We start from the raw sequence: 24,968 nt of genomic DNA on the forward strand, positions 1-24,968 counted from the left end.
ATTTTCTTGATCTCCAATATATATATCTCTTCTTTTGTCCCTTGTGCTTTTGATATCATCCCAGAAACCATTATCTGATCCAAGGTCATGAAGAGATACCCCTATCCTATGTTTTCCTCTAAGAGTTTTACAGTTTTAGCTTTTACATTTAGGCATTTGATCCATTCGGCATTACTTTCGTATATAGTGTGAGATAGGGGTTCACCTTCATTCTTTTGCATACGGATAACCGATTTGTTGAAGAGATTATTGACTCCATTGAATTGCCTTGGCACACTTGTTGAAAATCAATTGACCATAAATGTGAGGGTTTATTTCTAAACTCTAAATTTTATTCCAAAAATATGTCTATTCTTGTGCCAGTGCCAACTTCATTTTTCTTTCTCAGGATTGTTCCAGCTATTCTGGATCCCTTGAATTTACATATGAATTTTAAAATCAGCTTGTCAGTTTCTGCAGAGTCAGAAAGAATTTTGATGAGGATCGCACTGAATCTATAAATCAATTTGGGGGTTGCTATTTTAACAATTTTAAGTCTTCTGATCCATGAAAATGGAATGTCTTTCCACTTATTTAGGTCTTCCTTAATATCTTCCAACAACATTCATAGTTTTCAGAGTAAGCTTTATACTTATTTTATTAGATTCATTCCTAAGTTTTATACTTCTTGATGGTATTGTAAATGGAATTGTTTTCTTAATTTCACTGCAGCTTGTATTAGTTTTATATTGCTGCTATAACAAATTACTACAAATTCAGTGGGTTAAAATAACATAAATTTATTATCTTATAGTTTTGGACATCAGAAGTCTGAAATGGGTTTCACTTAACTAAAATCAAGGTGTTAGCAGAACTGCACCTCTTTTGGAGGCCCTAGGGAAAAATTCACTTCCTTGCTTCTAGAGGCTGGCTGTATTCCTTGGGTCATGGCCCCTTCTTCCTTCTTCAAAGCCAGCAATTACATTACTCTGAGCTCCGCTTACATTGTTACATTTCCTCTGACTCTCCTTCTTCCCTTTTTTAGTTGTAAGGACCCTTGTGATTACATTGGGCCAACCTGGATAATCCAGGATTATCTCCCATCTCACACCCTTAAAGTAATCACATTTGCAAAGTTCTCACTTGTCATGTGAAGTTATGTATTCACAGATTTTGGAGATTAGAACAGGGACATCTTTGAGATGCTATGATTCTGCCTACCACACCAGTGTAGAGAAATATGTTTGATATTTTCATATAGATTTTATATCCTGCAATCTTGTTGAACTCATTTATTAGTTCTAATAGTTTTTAGTGAATGAATCCTTAGGATTTTCTATATACAAGACCACATCATCTGCAAATAGAGATAGTTTTACTTCTTTCTTTTCAATCTGGATGACTTTTTTTTTTTTCATTTTCTTGCCTAATTGTCTGGTTAGAACCTCTAGTACAATATTAAATAGAAGTAGCAAGAGTGGAAATCCTTGTCTTGTTCCTGATCCTCGGGGAAAGCTTTCAGTCTTTTACCATTAAGCATGACGTTAGGTGTAGGGTTTTTGTAGATGATCTTTATCAGGTTGAGAAAGGTTCCCTTCTATTCCTATTTTCTTGAGTGTTTTCATCATTAAGGGGTGTTGAATTGTGTCAAATGCTTATTCTGCATCTATAGAGATGATCATGTGGGTTTTAGCCTTTATTCTGTTGCTATGGTGTATTACATTAATTGTTTTTCAGATGTTAAATTAGCCTTGAATTCTTGGAATAAATTTTACTTGGTCATGGTATAAAATTATTTTTATATGTTGCTAGATTTGGTTTTTTAGTATTTTGTTGAACACTTTGCATTTATATTCACAGGAGACAATGGTCCATAGTAGTTTCTCTCTCTTCCTTCCTTCTTCTCCCATCCATCCTCCTCCTCCTATCCTCCATATCCACATCCTCCCTTATTCCTTCATCCTTCCAGCTATTCTTCCTTCCATTGTCTTTTCATTCATTCCTTCAGCCTCAGCCTTTCTCTTTTCTTTCTTTCTCTTTCTTCTTTGTTTTCTTTTCTCTTTCTCCTCTTAATAACAATTTCTTTCTTTCTTCTTTTCTTTCTTTCTCTTTCAATATTTTATTTTCTTTCTTTCCTCTTTCTTCTTTAATTTTCCTCTTTCTTTCTTTCTTTCTTTTCTTTTTCATCTTTCCTTTTCTCTCTCTTTCTTTCTTTCTTTTTCTTTCTTTCTTCTTCTTTTCTCTCTCTTTCTCTTTCTTTCTTTCTTTCTTTCTTTCTTTCTTTCTTTCTTTCTTTCTTTCTTCTCTCTCTCTCTCTCTCTCACTCACTCTCACTCACTCTTTTTTCTTTCCTTTCTTTCTTTTTAATATCTATGTCTGGTTTTGGTATCAGGGTAATACTGGCCTCATATAATGAATTAAGAAGCATTCCCCGCTCTTTTACTTTTTGGGGAAGAATCTGTGAAGAATTTAGTATTGACTCTTCTTTAGATGTTTGGTGTTCATTTTTATACAGTTGTATATATTGACAATTTCCTTTATGCCTTTTTGTGTCTGGGTGATATATTTCCTATATTTAACTACTTCTGATTATTTAAAGTAGCTTTAAAAATTATTATGTTTAGTTCTTCAGTCTAACCAGTATGATGATGTAAACTATAACACTCAATTTATATTTTCAAATATAATTAACATGACACCATTTATTGAGTAGTCATTCCCAACTACTTTGAAAAGCTTCCTTTATCATAAATTTCCATGTGTACAGGAGTGTGTTTCTGATCTCTTTTATTTCAATAATTTATGCATCTACTCCAGATTCAATACCATATTATTTTAATTTCTGTATAGTTTTTACTGTGATCAAAATTTCTTTGGCTCTTCTTGAACATTTTCTCTTGTAGATGAATTTTAAAATCATCTTGTAAATCCCATAAAACATTCTACTAGGAGTTTTTGTTGGCATTACATTGAATTTGTTGATTATCTGGGAAAAATTGACATCTTTACAATATTAAAAGTTCCTATCCAGGGACAAGATACATTTTCCTCTTTTTTCTTGTATTATTTCTTCATTTAGATTTTATATATCTAGTTTGGTTTATTCATGGCTTTAATAGTTGTTGTGAATGGGAGTTTTTCTCCTACTATATTTCCTAACTGGTTATTGATGATACATAGAAAAGCTATTGATTTCTGTATGTTATCTTGTATCCAGCAATCTCACTGAACTCATTAATTTTCAATTAGTCTGTCAATTGATTGTCTTGAATTTTCTAGGTACAGTTGCAAATAATTAGTTTTACCAAATTTCCCCCAATATTTTAAATCTATTTCCTTTATCATGTCTTATTGCATTGTCTCTTACAGAATATTCAGTTTTTATGGTGGTAATAATTATCTTCTACTATTTCATTAACTGTAGGTTTGTGGGAGATATCCTTCACTGAATTAAGTTTTCTTCTATATCTTGTTTGTTTCTAAAGTTTATTTTGTTCCTTTTAGCAGGAGTAGATGCTAAGTTTCATTGCATGCCTTTGGTTGGGGATAGGCATCTCTTACTAAAGTTTTTATTTTATTGACTCTCTTAACTCAGAGAACTAAATTAGTGGCTTTTTCTAATCCTGAATCAATCTCGAATCCCTAAGATAAGTCTTACTTTATCAGAATATATCAATATTTTTAACATATTGTTGCAAATCAACCTGCTTATATTTTCGTTAAAAAAGTTGTATCTGTGTTTAGTAAGACTGACTTTGGGTTTTTTTCTATTTGTATTATTTTTAGTTTTTGTTGTTGTTGCTTGGGTTATTTATTTATTTATTACATCAGGGTTATGCTAGCCTCACAAAGTAAATTGGAAAGCTTTCTAACTTTGCTCTGGGAGAGTTTTTATGTTCAAGGTTTGATAGAATACACTTATTCTAAATGTGCCTTATGTCTTTTTAAGAGTAGATTTTTTACTTTTTTTTTTTAATTTTCCCCACTGTTATTGGTTCATATAGCTTTTGTACTACTTGAATCAATTTCAGTATTTTGTGTTTTCTTTAAAAGTATTCATTTTAATTAGATTTTAAAATGTAGTATTTTGTAGTTTTTAAAAAAATTCCTAATGGTATTTACTTATGTCTTCTCTTTTTTATCTTGTTAGTGAAGTTTCGACTGCTTTATTCACCTTTTCAAATAACAATTAGTTATTAGTTCTACTAGGCTTTGTTGTTATTTTAAGAACAATAGAAATTTATTGATTTGTATGTGTATGTTAAAGCTTTTTAAATTGAATGTTTGGTTCATTTACTTTTAATTTGTCTTTTTTCCCTAATAAATGTATTTGTGGCTATAAAATATCCTCTGTGAATTGTTGACTTCATCCCATGATTTTGATGTACAATGTTCTCACATTGTCATCAATTTCTAAATAGACTAAATTCTCATGTGATTTATACAACTAGGGGTGATTTAAAGAAGACACCATTTACTGGTTTCTCTATACAGATTCATTTACTTTCAGTGATTCTCCATTTAAGAGAACCTGTAATAATCCCATCACATTTGTTTCCAAATGGGCTGTGGTTGAATTTGCTCCTAAAATTATCTTTCCTACTGATTTCTAGGGTCAAAGAGGCAGGAGGAAAGCCAAAAGCATATGCTCAAAATTCTTAGCAGCATGATCCTTCATTCTCCATTTTTTTTTTTTTTTTTTAAGGTGAGAGATTCTGGGTCATGTTCATACTTAATGAGAGTGATCTAGAAGAGTGAGAAACTGACACTGTCATAAAAGAGATACCCAAAATGAGTCCTTGAAAAAGATACAAATAATGCAATGATGAGCCCAAGTGGAAGAAACTGGCCTAGGATAAAGAAGGGATGCTTCCTTCATTGTAATAGAGGAAAGATGGAGATAAGTGATGAGTCTAGATGCTCCCTAGTTTCCTCTTTTTCAAGCCAGATACTCTCAGCTTTAACAGTTGTTTTTTATATCTTCCTAGATTCTTCCTCTGTTACTTAGTCTTTCGTTTAAAAAAAAAAGTTTACTATAAAAGCATAATATTGATGAAGTACAAACAGTTCAAAATAGTAGGACCATTAACTTCCTTGTTCTGGACACTGTACTTACTCATTTTAAGTCCAAAATTGCTTTGTACTTTGTATTCATTACTCTGTGTGGGCTTTTCGTGTGAACCATTATAAACTAGGTCTCGTCTAATTTGTACTTGCATAGAGAATAGCAGCAAAAACCACAGTCAACAAGACTAAATTTAGTCATTCTTTAAATCATATTAGTGCTGTCTCTGAGGCATCTTCTCAAATCTGTTGTGCTAACCCTAGGTCAGACTTCCACTATCTGCCACTAGGACTCCTGCAGCAATCTCTCCTCTGGCCACTTTGCTCTTTCTTCCATCTCTAGTCCTTCCTCCCTGTTGCCCTCAGAATCATCTGTCTAAAATACAGACCTAACTATGCCATGATTCCTATATAAGAAATTAATTTCTTGAATATAAAGTCCAAACTTCTCATCATGACCTTCAAAATCCTTTACTACCAGCTTTTCACCTACCTTATTAGAACCCACAATGTCTATCAAATAAAATGGGCTGTAGAGTTAAACTGACCACCAGTTAAATGAAATCATGTAGTTCTATGAATTAAATCAGAACATCTTTACCTAAAAATTCTAATGTTATGTACTGCTTTTCACTGTGTTCTTATACTTGCCACTTATCCCTTGTGTTTCACTGCCTCATTTATAATATAAAGGCCTACTACTTAGTATGGATTAACCAAAAATTCCATAACATATTTAGCTAGTTAAGTCATCTATCTTTTTAATCTTGTCTTCTGCTCCATCCTAATCATGAAACTCATCATTTCCTATGTTTGATATCGCATGTACTATCACACTATACTACATTGTGCTCATGTTATTTACTTTGCCTGGGACCCATTTCTGCCCTATCATCCTCCATCTCAACTCCTATTTCTCCTAAGTATTTAGTCCTGGAAGAGTCCTCTGAGACCCTCTACAATGTCTAGTGATATACCTATTTATAGAGGAGTGAGGATATCATTTAAAAAAATGATTCAACATAATAATTTATTTTAAAGAAATGTTTTCTGAATAGACTAGATAGAGAGTAAAATTCCACAAAATTATAACTGCTGGAGATATTCAGACTGTAGTAATTCCAGAAGAGTTGGGACTTTTTTCTGTTCCTTAAAGAGGCTGAGCTCCTTTCAAACTCAGGAATTACTGATGCCCTTTGCTCTCTGCCTGTAATGTTCTCTCCCATTATAAAGGTTCTCTCCCAACCTCCTATGCATTTATCCTTTCAGGTGCCAGTTTAAATTTTTCTTCAGGAAGGCAAATGTAAAGCTTCCCTTCTATACTGTCTCACCGCCCCTTATATTTCTTGACAAACCTCACTACAGTTGTAATTATGGGATCAGATGCAAGACGTTGATTTTTCTTTGTCTTCTCCACTAGACTAAACTATGAAGGTGGGGCGTAACTATTTTGTTCACTACCGTGGTGACTGAATGAACTTTAGTTGCCAAAAGGGACAAAACACTTAACAAAAGTTAAGAAACACTGTACTAATAATCCAAAGCCCACATTTAACAGCTGAGGCAACTGAAGCCGAGAGGTGCGAAGAGGTTCACTCAAGCTCTCAGAGCCAGTTTGAAGTAAGGATGAGCACTAGACCGGCTCCAAGTCCGGTTCTTTGTTCCTTCCTGGCCCAGGCCCTTTGCCTTGTCTTTCTCTTACCTGGCCTTCACGGCTCACTCACCCAAGTGCCCCTGAGAATCCTTTCCTGACACCACTCCTCCTGGAGCCGCTGTTCAACCTCGTGATGTGGGAATAGCAACACCACGTCATCAATGTCGGTGGCCACATCACTGTTTTCTGAATCTCATTTGATGCAGGTGACCACTCTTTGCCTCCTGGGCACGTAGGAAGTGTTTCTAGGGGATGAGTCACCGAGTGGCTCCCGGGACTCACCTACGCTGCTGAACCAAGGAGCAAGGTGCGAGGCCCCCGGACTCCCGGCCTCGCGGTCGCGGCCCCGCCCCTCCAGGCCTTCGCGGTGCTCATTGGTCGGCCAGGCTCATGAGAAGACGAAGGGGTGGCCACCCGCGCGCCCGCCTCGTCTCCGCGGGGGCGCGCCCGCGGCACGCGGCTGGGCGGGGCCGGGGGTAAGTGACGGCCATGTGGGCCAATGGGGCGGGCGCGCGCCGCCGCCTCCGCCTCCGCCGCCGCCGCCGCCGCCAGAGCGGTCCCTGACGCTGGCCGAGGCGCCGCGCCGCTGCGGTTGCGGGCGGCGACGGCTGCACCATGGGTCAGCTGTTGCGAGCTGCCAGATTGCCGCCGCTGCTGCTGTTGCTGGCCTGGGGTGAGTACGCGCCGGCGGGCAGGCGGACGGCGGCAGGGCCCGGCGGGCGCGTGGCGGGCCGCGGTGCTGGACAGCTCCCAGCCTCCAACAAAGGACCAGTGCGGGGCCGCAGCGCGGTGTGCCTGGGTTGCGGCTCAGTCCGTCCGCTACATAAGCAGTCGCAGGCAGTGGGGGGCGTGGGGCCACTCCGTGTACCTGCGGTGTGAGCGGTTCCACGCGTGAGACCCTGACACACACACACACACACACACGTGAGCTGGGAGTGTGGCCCTGCGCCTCAACACGCTCCCTGCGGCGCTGCACGAGGGGCGCCTGGGCGGACGGATCCCGGCTGAGAGGAGGACAAACCCGCCCGCTAGCCTCGGTGACAACCACACAAGGTTGGCAGACAGCATTTAAAGGTCCTTTGGAGTAGCTACAGCTAGCGTGGGGCGGGGACGTCTGTGGCTGCGAGCAGGAACTGCCAAAGAGCCTGCAACAGTGGGGGAGTGTGTTTACGTGTGTGGTGTCACTGGACAGGAGGAGGGGTGTGTCATTGTGAATGCATGTCTTAGGCTGTGCTGGACAACTTTATTAGGAGCTGACAAAAAAAAAATATGACATCCCTGGGAAGATCTCTGTGACAGTGACACTGCTGAATAGCCCCTGCTCAGCTGACAGAAGGGATATGTGAAAGAGCCTCCGAGACGGGTTTCCATTCGGCAGCTACTCAAGGGAACTGGTGTGGGTGATGATAGGTTGCGGGTGAGGGGCAGGTGTGAAATGAATGTACCTGTGAGAGACACACAGTCTGTGAACGGCTTCTGAGTGGCAGACTTGGGATTTAGGTGTGTGCATGGGGGGTTGGTTGGGCACAAGTATGTGATAGCCTATGACACAGGCCACCACCACAGAATGGGGGTAGGGAGAACGGCTGTTTACAAGGAACGGTCAAATCCGGACATGGCTACAGTCTCTCCATGTGGCTGATAGAGTGACGGGGAGAGTACATATACTGAGGTGTGATTGGTAATTGGTGTTGGTGGAGAAGAGTTCTGGAGTGAATGTGTGTGTGTGCAGGTATGTGCATGTGTGTGTGTGCACGCTCCATTATCAGATAGCTGGAGTGATTCTACTTCCAGTGAACACACTTCCAGTAGAAGTGTGCATGGGACATTGGTTAGTAGGCACTTCCCATGCAGTTAACCCACAAAGACATGGAGACGTTGTGTGGTGTGAGTGAAGGAGAGACATGAAGGGTCTCTTACCATCGAGTCTTTGCTTGATGGTGCCATGGCTCATAGTGACAGAATCCCAAGGAAAATGGGAGGGGAAAGGGGCCACTCTTGAGCATATCCCAGGAAGGCTTAGTTCAGCTAGGGTACTTTTTCTCCACTGTCAATCAAGGATGGGTAAGGAGAAGAGTGGTGTGCACAGAAATAACGTGCATGAGTGTTTTTCTCAGACACACACACATACCTCCCTCTAGCTTTGCATACCTTAAATCCTCTTTGAAGAAGGTAAGATTCAACAAATAAATTAAAGATTGATTAGTTTGCTGTTTCTTTGTGTGAGTCACCCCAGAACTGTCCAGCAAAGTGTGTCAGGATCCATGCACAGCTATAACTGCATGTACCCTATGTGGCTAGCCATGGATTACTGCCAGCAGCTTTTCTCCCTTCTATTCTTTCTCCTCCTCCTCCCTTCCATATACATTTTCCATCACATATTATTACCCCCATGCATGGGCAACACGTGCGTGTCTAGCAGTATTTCTCTTACTTGCATACTTTTGTGTGGAAAGCCTACAAAGACCCTTCATCATTGTTTCTCTGACATGTACAGACACATACATGGGTATAAGTGTGAGTGTGGTTGGGTGACAGTGCTAGACAATTTCTGTTGTAGCTGACACACAAGGGATGTGGGGGTTGTGTGACAGATGCTGCTAGGCAGCTTCTGTACTGGTGTCTGGCAAGGGTTTAGAGAGATCTGGACTTCAGAGTTGCTGATTAGGGGTGAGTGGGGTGGAACTGATGGTCAAAATCAGAAAAGGAAGTTTGGGTCAGGAGCAGCAAGGGAGACAAAATATGGGATTACTAAAGACTTGTATTTTCATCCCCTAAGATATAAGCTTGCTTTATTTGCTCTTTTTCTGAGTGTGTTTTGGTCAGATTTTCACTTCTCTGAGGACGATTCCAGAATACTTTTCATGTCCTTTCTTTTCCTCTCCCTCCCTCTGTTGGGAATGATGAAGTAACAGAAAAGTATAGGTTTAGAGAAAAAAAATCAATTACAAAGAGTTTATTCTGAAATTTTAAATCAGATGGGGTCTCAATTAAGGCAGATTAGTCATTAAGTGCAAAAGTAATTATACACAGAATGGTTAGGCCTCAACTGCTATTTTGGTGGGCAAGTTTGAAAATAAGTAACCTCTCGTAATTATCTAAATAATTACCCATTGTCAAGGCTTATGAAAATATCAAGATCTATAAAAAGAAAAAATAATCATCATAGGGAAAAATAACTTGAAGATCATAGAACCATTTACTGGAGAAAGAACAAAAAACCACATTCCTGTTTTTACACACAGCTTTTCAGCAAAGTTATCAAAATCTCTGTTAATCCTTATCAGATCGTTGGGAAAGGAAGACAAGGAGGGAGGGGGAGAAGAGGTGTAGAGAAACTGTGTCTTCTCCGCTTGACAGGTGGAGGAGGGAGGTTCAGAGCATGGAGGAATCACTGAAGTCATGGAAATGGTAAGGAATAGACGCAGTGAATTCGTCAGACCACAGTCCTCTTCACAAAGACCTTCACGGGCTAAAAAGTATTTTATCCCCAAAGGTGGGGGAAATCAACAATACTGGTGGTCAGACTTTCTTCAAGAGGGCAGATACAGTTTTCTCACAATCCAAGCTGTTCTGGGGAGCCTGACCAAGACCTAGATGGTGGTGACTTCTCTGCTGCCACACTGTAGTTCAACTCTGAGAGAGACAGTTCTTAGGTTCTGAAGAGGTAATGTATATTTGATCCTCAGTGGTTTGTAGAGGTTAAAATTCCTAGAATTAAAATCAGTTTGCACTTTTCTAAAAAGGCTGAAGTAATGTCATTCTCAGCATACCTGCTAGAGACTAATATATGTAGATAAAGATCTTCACCTCATGGCCCTCTCAAAGGTTGGCTGCTCAGGTGCCCTTGGAACCTGTAAAATTTTTGTTAATTACCACAAATATTTTTCATCAGCTGAATTTTTTTACTTCCTAAACTACATGAGTTTTTTTCAGATTAGTTTCTTGTATTTGGTTCCCACACCTTAGGGACATCACCTCTCCAGAGTAGGGCTATTATGTCAGCTGGTATCTTATATAAAACTTAGATTACATTTTCCAAATAATGGTCATTTCCTCCAGGGCAGAGGCTGTCTCGTGTTCATCTTTGTATCACCAGAGAGGGCCTGGAATAATACGTGACACAGAATAGGAGCTCAAGGGTGACCATAATCTTCTGAGTAACTAACTGAAAGTCTAATGCAAATTTTACCTCCAATAAGACACTGCAGCCTACCTAAAACCAAAGTTCGATTCTAATTGGTATTATATCTGATCGACATATTATTATATGACTTACCTTTTTAAAAATAAGAAAATAACTATTAAATGAGTACAGTTTATAGGTGACATATTTCCAGACATAGGGTCCACACAGAATGTAAGTAAAGGGGATTCTTGGTGAAAATATAGGGAGCCACTTTACTGACTTGAGGTCTTTTGTAAGAAGAGAAATTCCTGTACTCTAAGCCACTGTATGGTTTGGATTTGCCATGGGGACCCTGAGCAGAGTGCTAGAAGGAAAGGAATGTCTTTCAGCTTTCAGCTTCAGCCCTACAAAACCACTGAAGATCAAATATACATTACCTCTTTCCTTGCTCCTTAAATCCTGTGAAGTATTTATGCTATCTTGATTATTCTTTTCCTTTACATATACTTTGGAAGAAGGATACCCCGCCTAGTAAGTAATAGCTTTCCAGTCTTCCTTTGTGGAGCATCTGCACAACCTAATTACAGCTCTTCTGTTAACTAGCTATTCGACCTTAATCTCATGAGGCCTCAGTTTCATCTGTAAAACAAGAGGGTTATTTATTCATTTATTCAAACATCTGTTGACTCCGTATTATATTTCAGAGACTGGCAAGGCATTTGAATGACAAGGTTGAATCTGACACAAGACATGCTGACTGTGGGCTTACTATTCAGTGAAGGAGGCTGGAAGATGGTTTGTTAGAGTTCATTGAAGAAAGTAATTTGTTCAGAAGGCTGTGGTCACAGGAGTGGTACCTGGCCTAGACTAGGAGTGGCCAGAGAATACTTCTCTGAAGCTGAGCTGGGAGCAGGGGAAAGAGTTAGGTGGGTGGGTGAAGGTGATCAGAAGCATTGCCAACTTCTGGTTAAAGGCTCTTGGGAGCTCTGATGCTGTCCCATGTTTCCATCCATTAGTCCTAGTTTTTCCTCTAAAGACACATAGATAGAATATCTGATCTTTATTATTCACATCAGCCTTTTATTTTAATATATTTGATATATTTTAATATATTTGTCTTTTCCTGGTCAAGAATGTCTCAGTTCTCTGTTCTTTTTATGGGACAACAAAACTTACATTTGTAGACTACAATCTGCTCTTTGTAGCGCAGTTTACATACACTATGTGGAGTTTACCTCATTTGATGCCCCTGCACCTGTGAGAGCTAGTGGAGTTATTGTCCTTGCTTTACTGACCAGGAAACTAAGGCTGCTGATAGTGAAGTAGCTACCCAGTCACTCAGCTAGGGAAGCCAGAATGCAAACCTGCTTTCCTGGCACCTAGTTCTCTCTACTAGAACATCCTTCTGTGCCTGATTTCAAGACCTGTTTATCCTCACCTGCACATTTTTTACTTTGTTACGCCTCTTTCACTCTACCGTGGAATACTATCCTTATGACTAGATGTAATTTATGGTCCTGGGTTGTCTGTGCATAGCTCACACAGACTTCGTCATATTCAAGATGCTCACTCTAGTTCTGGTAGAACTCATTTCTGAGTCCGGAATGCCCTTGTTTTCTTCAGTGGCCAGTCACTGCTGGCACATACCAAACTTAGCAGCTTACTATTTCATAAGGTAGTTGCAAAGATTAAAATTCAGATAATGCTTGCAAAGCATTTAGCCCACAGCACCAATAATGTTGGCTCTTATTTTTATTATAAGCATCACTTATGAACTACTGTCAAGCCAGGTTGCAGTGTATAATAGGAGCAGAACAGAAAATAACTTCTGAAATTCTTTCTTTCTTGCATCACTGAATGTTAGTCTTGGAAAAGAAAATTTAGAGGTCATTTCTTCTAACTTGCTCGTTTTTCAGATGAGGAGACTGAGAGACCTAGGGGTTTTAAGCAGCTTCTGGAAGACACATAGCAAGTTAGTAATATTCATATACTTAAGTTAGTAATTAAGTTGTGAAACTGGCAAATACGGTTGAATTCCTATTAGTGAATGGGAGTGAAAGAGAGAACAAAGATGGCCTTTAATTTTTTGTTTGTTTGTTTATTTTGTAACAAAGATGCCCTTTAATTTATTGTTTTTGCCTGTTTGTTTTGTAAATTAGGAGAGAAAGATCTGAGATTCGAAACATGTCAATACCAACCTTAGATGAGTTCAACATGTGACCTCACATAGTTTTTAAAGACTGTGTTCAGGATCCCACATTGCTGAAATACAAACCTTGCTCTCAATGCAGTTTTGGAAAATTTTCAGCCTAGGATTGCTGCCTGAGAAACAATGTCCACACAAGGTGCTTAAAAGCAGGGGCCCCTTCTTGGCTGCATTTGTGCCCCCAGCACCTAGCACAGCTGTGGCAAAGAATACCCATTCTTTGGTCTCCATTTCTGAGTGAGCAGATAGATGCCCAGTGGATGCTGAGTCAGTTGATTTCTCACTCTCTCCTGCCCATCTCCCTCTGTCTTCCCTTTGGCTTGGCCATAGGGAGGGCTAAGCATTTTGGCTTTTTTGAAATGAGACTAGCACCTCAGAATGCCCTCGAAGCCCCTGGGTGTCAAGATTGTTCCCCAAAATCCCACTCCCACCCTGGGTTCTTTGTTGTGGAGACATATCTTAGCCCCATGCCAGCCTGTCCTCTCCAACCTTTTATAATCAACTGGCTTTTGTATTTGTGCAGGAGTGTCCCTGGGCATGTGTGCAACTGGATCCGATGAGCCTGGCCCAGAGGGCCTCACCTCCACCTCTTTGCTGGACCTTCTGCTGCCCACTGGCCTGGAGCCACTGGACTCAGAGGACCCCAGTGAGGCCATGGGACTGGGAGCCCCTGGCTCAGGCTTCCCCAGCGAAGAGAGTGAAGAGTCCCGCATTCTGCAGCCACCACAGTACTTCTGGGAAGAGGAGGAGGAGCTGAATGATTCTAGTCTGGACTTGGGACCCACTGCAGGTAGCTCTTCCTACCTAAGAGTATGTGCTTATTGCAGCTGGGTGTGAGGCAGTCTTGGCAAAATGCCACATGACCATTTTATTGCTCAAATCACATGTTTTCTCTCTCCATACCAGTTTTTCCTGTGCATCAAAGCCAAGTCTCTGGGATACTGAGTGACTTATTGGCTCAGAAGGCTCTTTTCTCTTTAATATTGACTGCTGTTCAGTGAGCCTATATTCTCTGCTCATAATATTATCTCCATTTTACACATGAGAAAACTGAGCCTTAGAAAGGTTAAAAGCATCCTTAAGATCCTAAAACTATGCAGATGTTCAGTCATGATTCAGACCAAAGTATATTCAAGGTCTGGGGTTTTGTTCATTTGTTTGTTTTCTCCTAATGTACTATATTGTCTCTGTTGAAGGTTCCCAGAGGTCAGCACATCTCTTGCTCCCCCTTAGGTCTCTCTAGCCCCATCAAGGCATTCTAACTGCTCTGCCTTCAGTCATGCACCAGAGCTGGTTTCTGGGTTTATAGAGCATGGCTGATGGACATGTGGGGCCTGAGCTCAGCAGGCATGTATGTACCATGGCTGATTATAGATATGGCAGAGCTCGTCATGCTTCCAGCTACAGCAGCTGTGCACATGTCCTTGGCCAGCAGGAACCCATTTTTAAATGTCAGACTGTCAAATTGGAAGTATATGCACACATGCACATGGGAGCGGGGTGTTACAGGATTTAGCCCTAATTTTTCTTTTTAAAATATATAATGTTTTGGATTTATGTTCTCTAATTACAAAAACAATATATAAAAATTGTATAAAATATGAAAAATACAAAAACAGTACAAATAAGAAAATAAAATCCTCCCATAATTTCACAACTAAAAGATAATTACTATGAATAGTTTGCGATACATCTTTCTAGTCATTTTTATATGCAAAATTGGAATCAAGGGACATAATGTCTTCACTTAAAATATTTCATAAACATATTTCCACATGATTATTCTTTTATAACCTAACTTTTAACGAGTACATAGTATTTCATCATATGGATAATCATATGTATGAAACCAGTTCTCTATTGTTGAATATTTAGGTTGTTTTCAGTTTTAATGCTGCTACAAATATCTTTATATGTTTTTGTACTTTTCTGATTGTTTCCTTAGATAAATTTCTAAAGTAAAATTGCTGGGTATAAAGGCGTGTTAGTCAGCATGCCACCCAGAAACAGAAGACACAATCAAACCAAGATAATCTAAGGAGGGTTTATTTATAGAGCAGTGAATTTACAAAGGTATGGGCAGGGGCCAGTGGCAGCAGAGCAATCAAGGGCCTATACCCAAGGAGACAAAAGAAGAGAAGGATAAAAGGAATCTGCAAGGACAGAGAGCGGTGGGGAGCAGGTGGCCCAACAGGGAAGGAACCAAGAGAATAAATACCCGACCTCCCTCTCTTCCCATCTTCTGTCAGGGTCCCTGTCATTCTTCCTTCCTTCCTCGCCTCTGCCCAGGAGTCAGGTCAGGAGGCAAGGCATAGCCTGTTGATGTAATCCACTGGGTCAGTCTTCCAGGGCCAGGGCAGGGTAGAAAAGGGTGAAGAGTGGATCTTCCAGAGGCAGAGCATGTCTGACACAAAAGATGTGAATCTTTCCCCAGGCTTTTGTTAAATATTTCCAATCATCCTCCAGAAAGGTGCTTTCAGTTTGCATACCCATCAGAGATGGAATGAATGCCAGTGTTTTGAACCCTTCCCACCACTGAATTTTGTCATTTAGAAATCTTTGTCAATTTGATAGGCAAAATTATAATGGACTTTAATTACTAGTAAATTTTAACTGATATTTGTATATATATAGTCACATACATATGTTATATGCATATTCTATTTATTCTCTATACATAATATATACATTTTCTGTCCATTTATAGTTCAATGGTTTGATTCGAAGCATAATTAAGAAAACAGGCTTCAGAGTTAGTTAGGCAGATTTCACAGTTCTAGCACTGAGTGAACACCTATGTGATTCTTTGGTAAGTGACAACCTGAGCCTCAGGTTTCTCATCTAGGATATGGGGATAGTAGTAGTGTCATAGGGTTTTGAGAGTTAAATCCAATAATACATTTAAAGTGCTTAGCAAAGCACTTGGCACACTGTAAGTCCTCCATAAATATTAGCTGTTATTATAACTTTTTCATTTATTTCTACTGAGGTTTTAATGTTTTTTATCACTGTGCACATTTTCATATAAAGGGGATACTAACTTTTTATCTAACATAGATAGAAAACATTTTTCTGGCTCATCAATTATGTTTATTTTTATTATAGTAATATTTGATATACATACATTTAATTTTTATAAGCTTAAAACAATATTTCTTTTGAAATGTTTTTATGATTTTTTTTTTTTTTGCTTTATGTTTAGAAAAGCCTTTGCCTCCCTGAGATATATGTACCTTTATTTCTTCTATTCTTTTGAGCTTAATTTTTATATTTTACTCTATTCTAGCTGTAATATATTTTGGTATGTGATGTAAGATAGGGATCTAATTCATTTCCCCCATATATATAACCTATAGCCACAGCAACATTCATTGATAAGTCTATCCTCTCATTATTGAAAATTATAATGGACTTTTACCTTGTCCCTGACAATTATACGTACCTACCTAGTCTTTCTCTGGGCTTTTCCTCTTGTTCAGACTATTGAGATTTTAGTGTAAGACAGTCACTCAGAGAACCCGGTCGAGAAAACAATATTTGTGCACCTAGACCTTTCTCAGGTTCACAGTGGGAAATCTCTGGCTTTGATTAACTCAGATTTGATGTGCACCCTCATGCCTCCTCTTCCCTCATTGATTGTCCTTTACTTGTCTCTCTTGCCTCATTCTCTGGTCTCATTATAATAAAAATACCTGTCATTCAATGAACACAAGCCATGTAATGGGCACTTCGCATACATTCTTTCTCCTGCTCACACCAGCTCCACAATCTGGATCTGTTTTCTTATCTCTGCTGTACATGCCTGAAGGACTATGAGGTAGGGACACAAGTGCCCTCCAAAGGGAATGGACAAGAGGTACAGAGTACGTGGAGGAAGGAGAGCTTCCTTTTGTCCAGACTCCCTCATCGCTCATCTTCTGATTGATCTGCTTGCCTACAGCAAGGTCACATGGCTTGTGCATGGCAGAGCTGAGTCTAAAATAAGTGTCTCCTGTGCAGTGGTGCATGTGGACCTGGGTTCTTGCCATGACAGCCCGTTAATGGTGTGTGTTAGAAAGGAAAGCAATTATTGTCAGTAGTATTGTTATACATCTCATTTCTAGTTTTCTGGGCCTAGAAGAATTAGAGCTGGTGCCTTCACTTCTGTAGCAGTGATCCTCAGGGTATCCAATGGCAAAAACAGCTGGTGGGCATCTGCTTGACTGATGATGAGTGATGTGACCTTGAGTGGGTTCCTTTTCTAATCTTGGTTTCAGTCTCTTATCTGTTAAGCGAGACCATGAGAATGATAGACGAAGTCTTTTACTGCTTTAAATATTATGATTCTCTGACATTTCAGGTGAAAAGAGTAGTCTAAACAAAGTAGGGAAAAATAAATGGAATGTAAATTTACCACTCCACCAGCTAGCATCAAGCCATCTTAAAGCCCGACCAATTAATTCATGCAGGATTGTTAATGGTTAAGAACATTTTCCCAGGTTACTTATTCATCTCACGACTGTCCCCACTGTCACCCACCACCCCTTTCATTTCCCAAGCTTCTTAATTAAGTTCTCTGCATGCAGTTTTAATTTTCCCAGTAAACAAGCTAATTGGTTTCCTACAAGAAAAGAGATTACTCTTCAGGGTCGGCAAGTTCTAGAAACCCAACTCAAACAGGCTCTCAGGTGTTTCCTGGCTCAGTAATTGCAGAGCACCAGGCATGTGGGGTCCAGGGGTTGAACCAGCATCAGAGCCTGCATTGCTTCATCATGCTTTGCCTTCCCTCATTGGATTCATTCTTAGGCAAGCTATTCCTGTGTGGTGGCTTTGAGAGCCCCCTGTGTCTGCAGTTTATCCCCCTTTTACATAGTAACCCTAGCAGCAGAGAACTCTGCCTCCCCATTACTTCTGAAAAGTCTCAGAGGGGAGGCTCATTAGTCTGATCTAGGTCATAAGCCCATCTCTGAACCAATCCTGAGGCCATGGGGACAGAGTTCTCTCACTGGCCCAGAGTGGATCCTAAGCCCCCCTGAAGCCAGGGGTAGGGCCTCACACTCCTGGACCAAAAAGAGGAAGGAGTGCCTCCAAAAGGAGAATTGAGGTGCCATTAATAGAAAGAGAAGAATGAAGCGATGGTTGGGCATAAACCACATTGCACTTGAGTAAGGAGCATTCATAAAGTACTTATATTTTATAAATCATTTCACATAATTGTTTTTTACCTCACAGCAACCTGATGAAATTTATAAAAGCACGCATGATTAGTATTACTGTTTTATTGTTAAGGAAACTAGCTTAGAGAGGTTTAAAAGTGATACTAAATTACACAGGTACTAAGTGGCAGAGCTAAATCTCAAATATGAGATTTCTACTTCCAGATCTGCTGCTCCTTATCTATATGAAATCATTCACGAGACCACTTTAATTCCTATTGCATATAATAAATTTTATAGACAAAAGATCATCAAAGTAACTGTCTGCTGGGACCTGGACATTGTTTCTGTTCAGTAAGTCATTGTTGAGATTGTATCTGTTATAGCATGATTTGATCTTCTGGGTCACTGCCCACACATCAGTCATATTTACTAAGAGGAGGACCAGTTGACAGAAGCACTTTCACTTAGATACATGTATACACACACATAACAAAACAACACAAAAAACCTGTATTTTTGTTTTACATTGTAATAAATATCATTATATGGAAATTAGAAAAGGCAAACAAGTTAAAAGAAGAAAATAAAAACCATTTATAATCTCATCACCCAGAGTTAACAAATGTCAACATGGAGTATATCTTTCTGGATTTTTTTTTTCCCATATGGGAAATATATAAAATATGCTTTTACCAAAAAAAAGGAATTATAGCGTACAGATCTTGCTGTCTCACTTACCAACATCTTTCTAAGCCAGCAAACACAGCTCTCCAACCTCAGCTTTAAGGCTGAAATAGTATCTTAAGTGTGATGGGCTTCCATTTCTTCAGTTTACCCCCTGCTGTATGAGAGCTAGATGGTTTCCAGTCTTTGTTATATGAACTGTACCATGATGGGAATCCTTAAAAACAAATTGTTATGAGCATCCTTAATTGTTTCCTTAGGGTACACTTCTAGAAGTAAAACTGTAGGTTCAGAATGTTTGTTTTTAAAGCTTTACATTCATATTGCTTCCCTCTCTGAAATGTGGCCCGATTTCGGTTTCCATCAGCAGAGGATTAAGAGCCTGTTTTCTGCACTGATCCAATACTGGATATTATCTTTAAATATATACGTGTATTGTCAAGTTGGTAGGTCAAAAATTTATCATCTTGTTTTATTTACATTTCTTTGATGACTACTGAGGTTAACCATTAAAAAGTATTTTTTAATTATACTGAGAGCTTCTTCCCTTGCACCTCTGTTTTATACAAATCTATTATGAATTATGTGAGTATTTGTATATTAGTATTCAGTTGAATGACTGGCTTGAGGGTTGCACTCAGGGGATAGTTTTCAGTGATTTGACATTAATCTAAAGGGATATTTAAAGTGATCTTTCAAGGCCACTGGCCCTGATGCCTGTTTTAATTTCATATCTTAAACAGAGGAATCAGTTAATTAATATTTTAGCTAATGCCAAAGATCATCCATGAGATAGGGCTACCCTGGGAGGAAGAAATAAAGTCCAGTGTGACCTTGATAAATTGGGGAATGAAACCTACAAAACCATGATGACATATAGGAGGAAGAAAATGCAACATGATCTATTTAGGGAACAAAAGTCCGCACCAAAGTGAGATTAAAAAAGACAGAAAAAACCTGGAGAATCCAAGTTATCCAGAGACCTGGAGCTTCATCAAAGTGACCTTAGCAGCCTCTGAGCCTTCTATCACATCACGTGGGGAGAATGCAGCTTCACTGCTGTGATAAATTCAAATGATGTTACTTGAGTCAGGAAATCTTACTTTACATTTTGATTTAGGTAGCCAGCCTCCAGTTAGTGAGTCTGGTTTGGTTTCAGTAATTCACTTAACAAATATTTATTGTGTACCTACTCTGTTGATTTTGTAACCATTTTTGAAACTGTGGTTAATCCAGAAGTTTTCACAAGAGGAGAAAAATATTGACAACAGAAAGTGTTATGAATAAGGAATAATTATTGTTGGTTGTTTAGCCCCAGGAAAAGAAGGCTAAATTGAGAGCACTAAGAGAGTATGTAGGGTTTTTTTTTTCTCCTGAGGGAGATGCTTCCCAGGTGTTCCTCTCTTAGTAGATAAAACAAATGGGCTTAAGTTGTAAATGAACTATCAATTGAGTTTAAGGAAATTGGGGAGGGGGAAAAAAGCTAACAACACAGTAATGCCTCTCTAAGGAGGCCAAGATGTTTTCTTGGAGAGGATTGCCAGCCTACCTCTTCTAGGCCTGCCAGAGGGCCAAGGCCGTTAGATAGCCTCCTAGGTCCCTTTTAATGTTAGGACCCTAAGCTCATTGGAGTTCCATTATAATAATAGCTGACCACAGATACATGTACTGAGAGCTGGATTGTACAGAAAGCTCAGAGGAGTGCAAGACATGTAGTAGTGTGACTTTCAGAGATTGCCTTGGGGAGAAAAGAGTACCTTTCATAGGCTAGGTGTTTTGCATTTATTATATCATTTCATCTTAGCCTCATGTCTCAGAGGGGTGAATGTACAGAGCCTAGAGGGTGATCATCTAGAATTCCAATCCCTGCTTGCGGTACTCTGAAGCTTGGCCTTGGTTCTTACATGTCAACCAGTCTAGTGATTCAAGCTCAGCTGAAATACTGGCTTTGACCACACCTTTTTAGCATGACAAGTTTAGCTTCACAGCTTAGAGCAAATATCCTTCACTCTCTGAGCTTTTGTTTTGTCATCTGTAAGAGGAGATGATGGCCTGTTGGATTTCACAGGGCCCCTATCTAGTATAAGATACCTGGAGTCTGGAATGGGAAACCAGATTTTCCCCAGGGCTCTAAGGAAGTTGTAGTTTCCAATCATGGCCTTCAGGGGGCTGCAGCTTCACAGCGCTGTTGTCAGGTGCGTGAGGGAAGGAAGTTTGTCAGCCTGTGGGACAAGACATTAGCTGTCCTCTGGTATCTCTAGGACAGTGAAGGGACTGAACTAACTTCTTCTGATTCCCCTTTCAGCTTAGCCATAACTTGACCTTCCACACTTTGAGGCCAAGCTGGAGCTTCCCCTTGGAGAGCCTGAGCTATGGGGAACCCTTCACATCTCTTCAGTGCTCCAGATGTCACTACCCTCCTGGGAACAGACTTTGACTGGGTTTTGTTCTGTCTTCAATGTGTTTCTTGGGCATCTCTGCTTGTTCATACCTGTGTCCAGGTATGGGGCATGTGAGAAGTGCTCTGTAGGTATGTCTTCATCCCAGGCAGGCTTTCTGGGTTTTGAGACTCTACTGTTCCACCTCCAGATACCTGCAGGAGATGGAACAGGAAGGCAGAACCTGGTGCACTAAACAGGACAGGATCTCCTCGTATGAAGTTACAGCTCTCCATGGTAGCCGTGGATGGGTCCTTGGGATTTACAGCCCATCACTGCATAAGGAGACTGGGGACCTAGGAGGTTGCCTGCCTTACCTGAAGAGGAGACCCATTCCCTCCTTTCTCTTCCTTTCTCCTCACCCCTGTTGGTGCCATCTTCTCCTCTTTCTTTTCTCTCGTTATCTCTAGGTCTCTCATTTTCCTGATCCATTTTACTTCTTTTGTTTTCTTCTTCCATTGCCAAGTTACTCTGTTTCCCCCTCCAAAATGACTGCTAAGGCTTCCTCTCCCCTCTCTGTATTGCAGGTTTCTGGAAGTCTGGTCTTCTTGCCTTGGAAACCTGAGTGGGAAAAGCACTCTTCCTGTCCACCAGGCTTGTTGTCTGTCTCATGGCAACTGTATTCCTTCCTCCTGGATCGTTCTGAGCTCTTAGTCTAGGATGGCCTGCCCTGTCCCCACCTTCTTTCTCTTCTCTTCTGATGGTTCCAGCAAATTCACTAGCCACTAGTTAAAGTGATATACTCCCTCTCTCTCATCTTATTTCTTTTAAATTTAAAATTTACAGAAAATTTTCAAGAATAATTCCTATATGTCCTTTGCTCAGATTCCCCCATTGTTAACATTTCGCCATATTTGCTTTATTATTCTGTGTATGTGTATGTAGACATATAGACATAGAATTTTTTCTAAACCATTTGACAGTAAGTTGCAGGCATGATGCTCCTTTACGCATAATTCAGTGTGTATTTAAGAGCAAAGACATTCTCTTACAAAACATAGTAAGTGATCAGAAATCAGGAAATTGATATTGATATGATACTATTATATAATTACAAACTTTATTCAAACTTTGCCAGTTTTCCCAGTAGTGTCCTTTATAGCAAATGAAAAAAAAATTTTTTTCTAGTCTACTATCTAGTCTAGAATCATGTACTGCATTTAATTGTCATGTCCCTTTTGTCTCTTATATTCTGGAAAATTCTCCATCCTTTCTTTGTCTCTCATGACTTTGACATTTTTGAAGCAGGTAGGCCAATTATTTTATAGAATACTCCTCAATTTTGGCTTGTCTGTTTCTGCATGATTAGACTCACGTTCTTCATTTTGGGAAGGAATGTCATAGAAGTGCTATTGCATCTTTCTCAGTCATTTCTCAGAAACATTTATAGTGTGCTTATACTGTCACATAAAGATTTGTTTCTTTACTTGTTAGTCTACATTCATATTTAGGTCCTGTCCCACTACCCACTCTCCTGAGAACCCCGTTTTCATCCCACCCAGGTCTGTCCTACAGCTACTTTTGGCAGACTTCCCTTCACACCTTCATTTCATTATCTGTGCCCCTACTGGGCCTCCCAATAAATTCTTGTTTTTGAGCTAAGACATTTCTGCTATTCAGATCATATCTAGACTTGTCAGTAGATGGTCAGTCGTTTTATGCCCTGCCTTCTTTCCTGGATTCTGTTTGACTTATCACTCAAGCGCTTATCCTGCTCCTCATTCTTGGAGCAGATTTCCAGAATAGTGCTATTTTTTCCTTTTATGATTTTACAGTATAAAAATTACTTTAATGATAATAATGGGAAAGGGAGGAGGAGAAATAACTAAAATTAATTGAGTGTTTGCTCTGTACTATGGACTGTACCCAGGTTTTATCTCATTAAATACTGACCACAGCCCTATGTGCTAGGTAGGTACTGTTATTATTTTACATATAAGGAAAAGGAGACGCATAAGTAACACACAAGCTGAAGTAACCTGTTCAAGTCAATACATTCAATAAGTAGTGGAACTGAGATCTCACAGTAAAAGGAAAAGAAATCATGTTGGATGCTGAGAGGTGGTAAAGAAGTAGGAAAATTCCTGCTGATTCCAAGTGCCAGCGAGCATCATTTAGTGATTTGTCAAGTCACTGGAGATGAGAGGCTAGAAGGGTGAAGGGAGATGGTGAGGGATATAGATTTGGGAGACTTTGGCATCAAGACAATGAACTCTGTGAGAAAGAAGTATAGGAATGATGAGTCGAGGCCGACCATTTGGGAGTGATCACATTTATGGAGATAGGAGAGGAACTTGTGCAGATAGTGAAGAAGTCTACACTGTGCTTGGTAGTTCTCTTCTCTCCATAAAGGGACAAGTTCTGGGTGTAGGAAGCAGATGATGAGAATCAAGAGTTTAACAAACATGTGTCACTGTCTTTTCTACTCTGGGCCAGGCACTGTGTTGGGTGCTGGGAATATAGAGATGAAGAAAACCACCTTGCTCTGTCACTAAGAGTTTGTAATCTAGTGAGCCCTATTTTATTCTTAGTTAGGAGAGTAAAGTTTTCTTAATGCCATCTGTATAAGATATTTATCAAAACCGTCTCCAAAACTTAGAACATTGGTGCTAGAAAGAACCTTAGCAATCACATATACCAGCAACTTTATTTATCATATGAAAAACTGAAGCCCAGAGAATTGCTTAGTTGGTGGCTAAGTCTTCTGGCTCCCAGATCATGTCACCAACAGCATGACTGGCATTATCAACCATCTTAGAGAGGAATTCTACTGGGAGCCAGGCTCTCTCTGGAGGTATAAAGACCTGACTTTTGGAAAGTCATTATCAAATTGAGTAGAGAGATTGTTTTGGTCAGCTTGCCCTGTGGGAAACTGCCACCCCAATGGGATTCTGCTGGTGAGTGCATTGCCATCCTTCCACCTTCGAGGCTTCCTCTAATATGTTGGATTGTTCAAGTGCTCTTTGAGGGTTTCCAATGCACTTTTCCTCTAAACTTTACCACTTCTGTTATGGCACAGCCACTTCCACAATCAGCCAGAGTGCTAAATTCTTCCTGTTAGCCAGCCAACTCATATTTTATCAATTCTACTTCAGGGGCATCTCCCAATCCATTCTTCTCTCAAAAATTTCAATATCACTTTCATTTATCTCTTCTGGACCATTGCATCATGCCCCTAAGTCTTTTCTCTGCTTTCATTCATCCCCTCTTTCATCTAATTCTTGCACATTGCTGTCAGATTATCTTAAAATAATGAAATCTCATGATTGTATTTGTTTTCTTTCCCAAGCACCCATGTGACATTCTGCTCTATAGTATTTCTGCCAAGTGGTTATCCAGCCCTTTCAGTTGTTTTCATGCATTGCATTTCCATTTTAAACACATCTTTCTATTATAAAGTTATTACTTATGTTGAAGTAAAATATTTTATGCTACTTTGTACTTGTTTCATGGGTATAATTTCCTCTTGAATATCTCTGAAGATGTTAATAAGAAAATTTTTTAAGTTCTCTTTTGTTTACTAGATTAACTCTTCTCTAAGAGGTCAGTTGCTTTGCTTTCTCACTCTCATGCATTTTCATGAATCCAACTTTCCTGAAATGTCCTGTGAACCTTGATTGTTCTTTCATATGTAAACATAATACTAGATTCCTCAGAATTAGAGTCTGGTGTGGGT

The 24,968-nt window shown here is 39.7% G+C and overlaps 1 protein-coding gene across 3 annotated transcripts in view; it reads left to right on the forward strand.

The window, feature by feature from the left end:
• Positions 1 to 7,229: 7,229 nt before the first annotated feature.
• PODXL2 (podocalyxin like 2) overlaps positions 7,230 to 24,968 on the forward strand; it is a 31,404-nt gene continuing 13,665 nt past the window's right edge. For 2 of the 3 annotated variants that reach the window (XM_039843608.1, XM_039843610.1), the window contains exons 1-2: positions 7,230 to 7,370; positions 13,556 to 13,822. In XM_039843608.1, coding sequence (XP_039699542.1) covers positions 7,313 to 7,370; positions 13,556 to 13,822 — 325 coding nt within the window. In that variant the 5' untranslated portion in view covers positions 7,230 to 7,312. Of the gene's footprint in view, positions 7,371 to 10,073; positions 10,109 to 13,555; positions 13,823 to 24,968 lie in introns of those variants that run through there. The other variant, XM_039843609.1, reaches the window with a different exon arrangement.

Source organism: Pteropus medius, unplaced genomic scaffold (assembly GCF_902729225.1).
Source record: "Pteropus medius unplaced genomic scaffold, Ma_sr-lr_union100, whole genome shotgun sequence".
NCBI lineage: Eukaryota > Metazoa > Chordata > Mammalia > Chiroptera > Pteropodidae > Pteropus > Pteropus medius.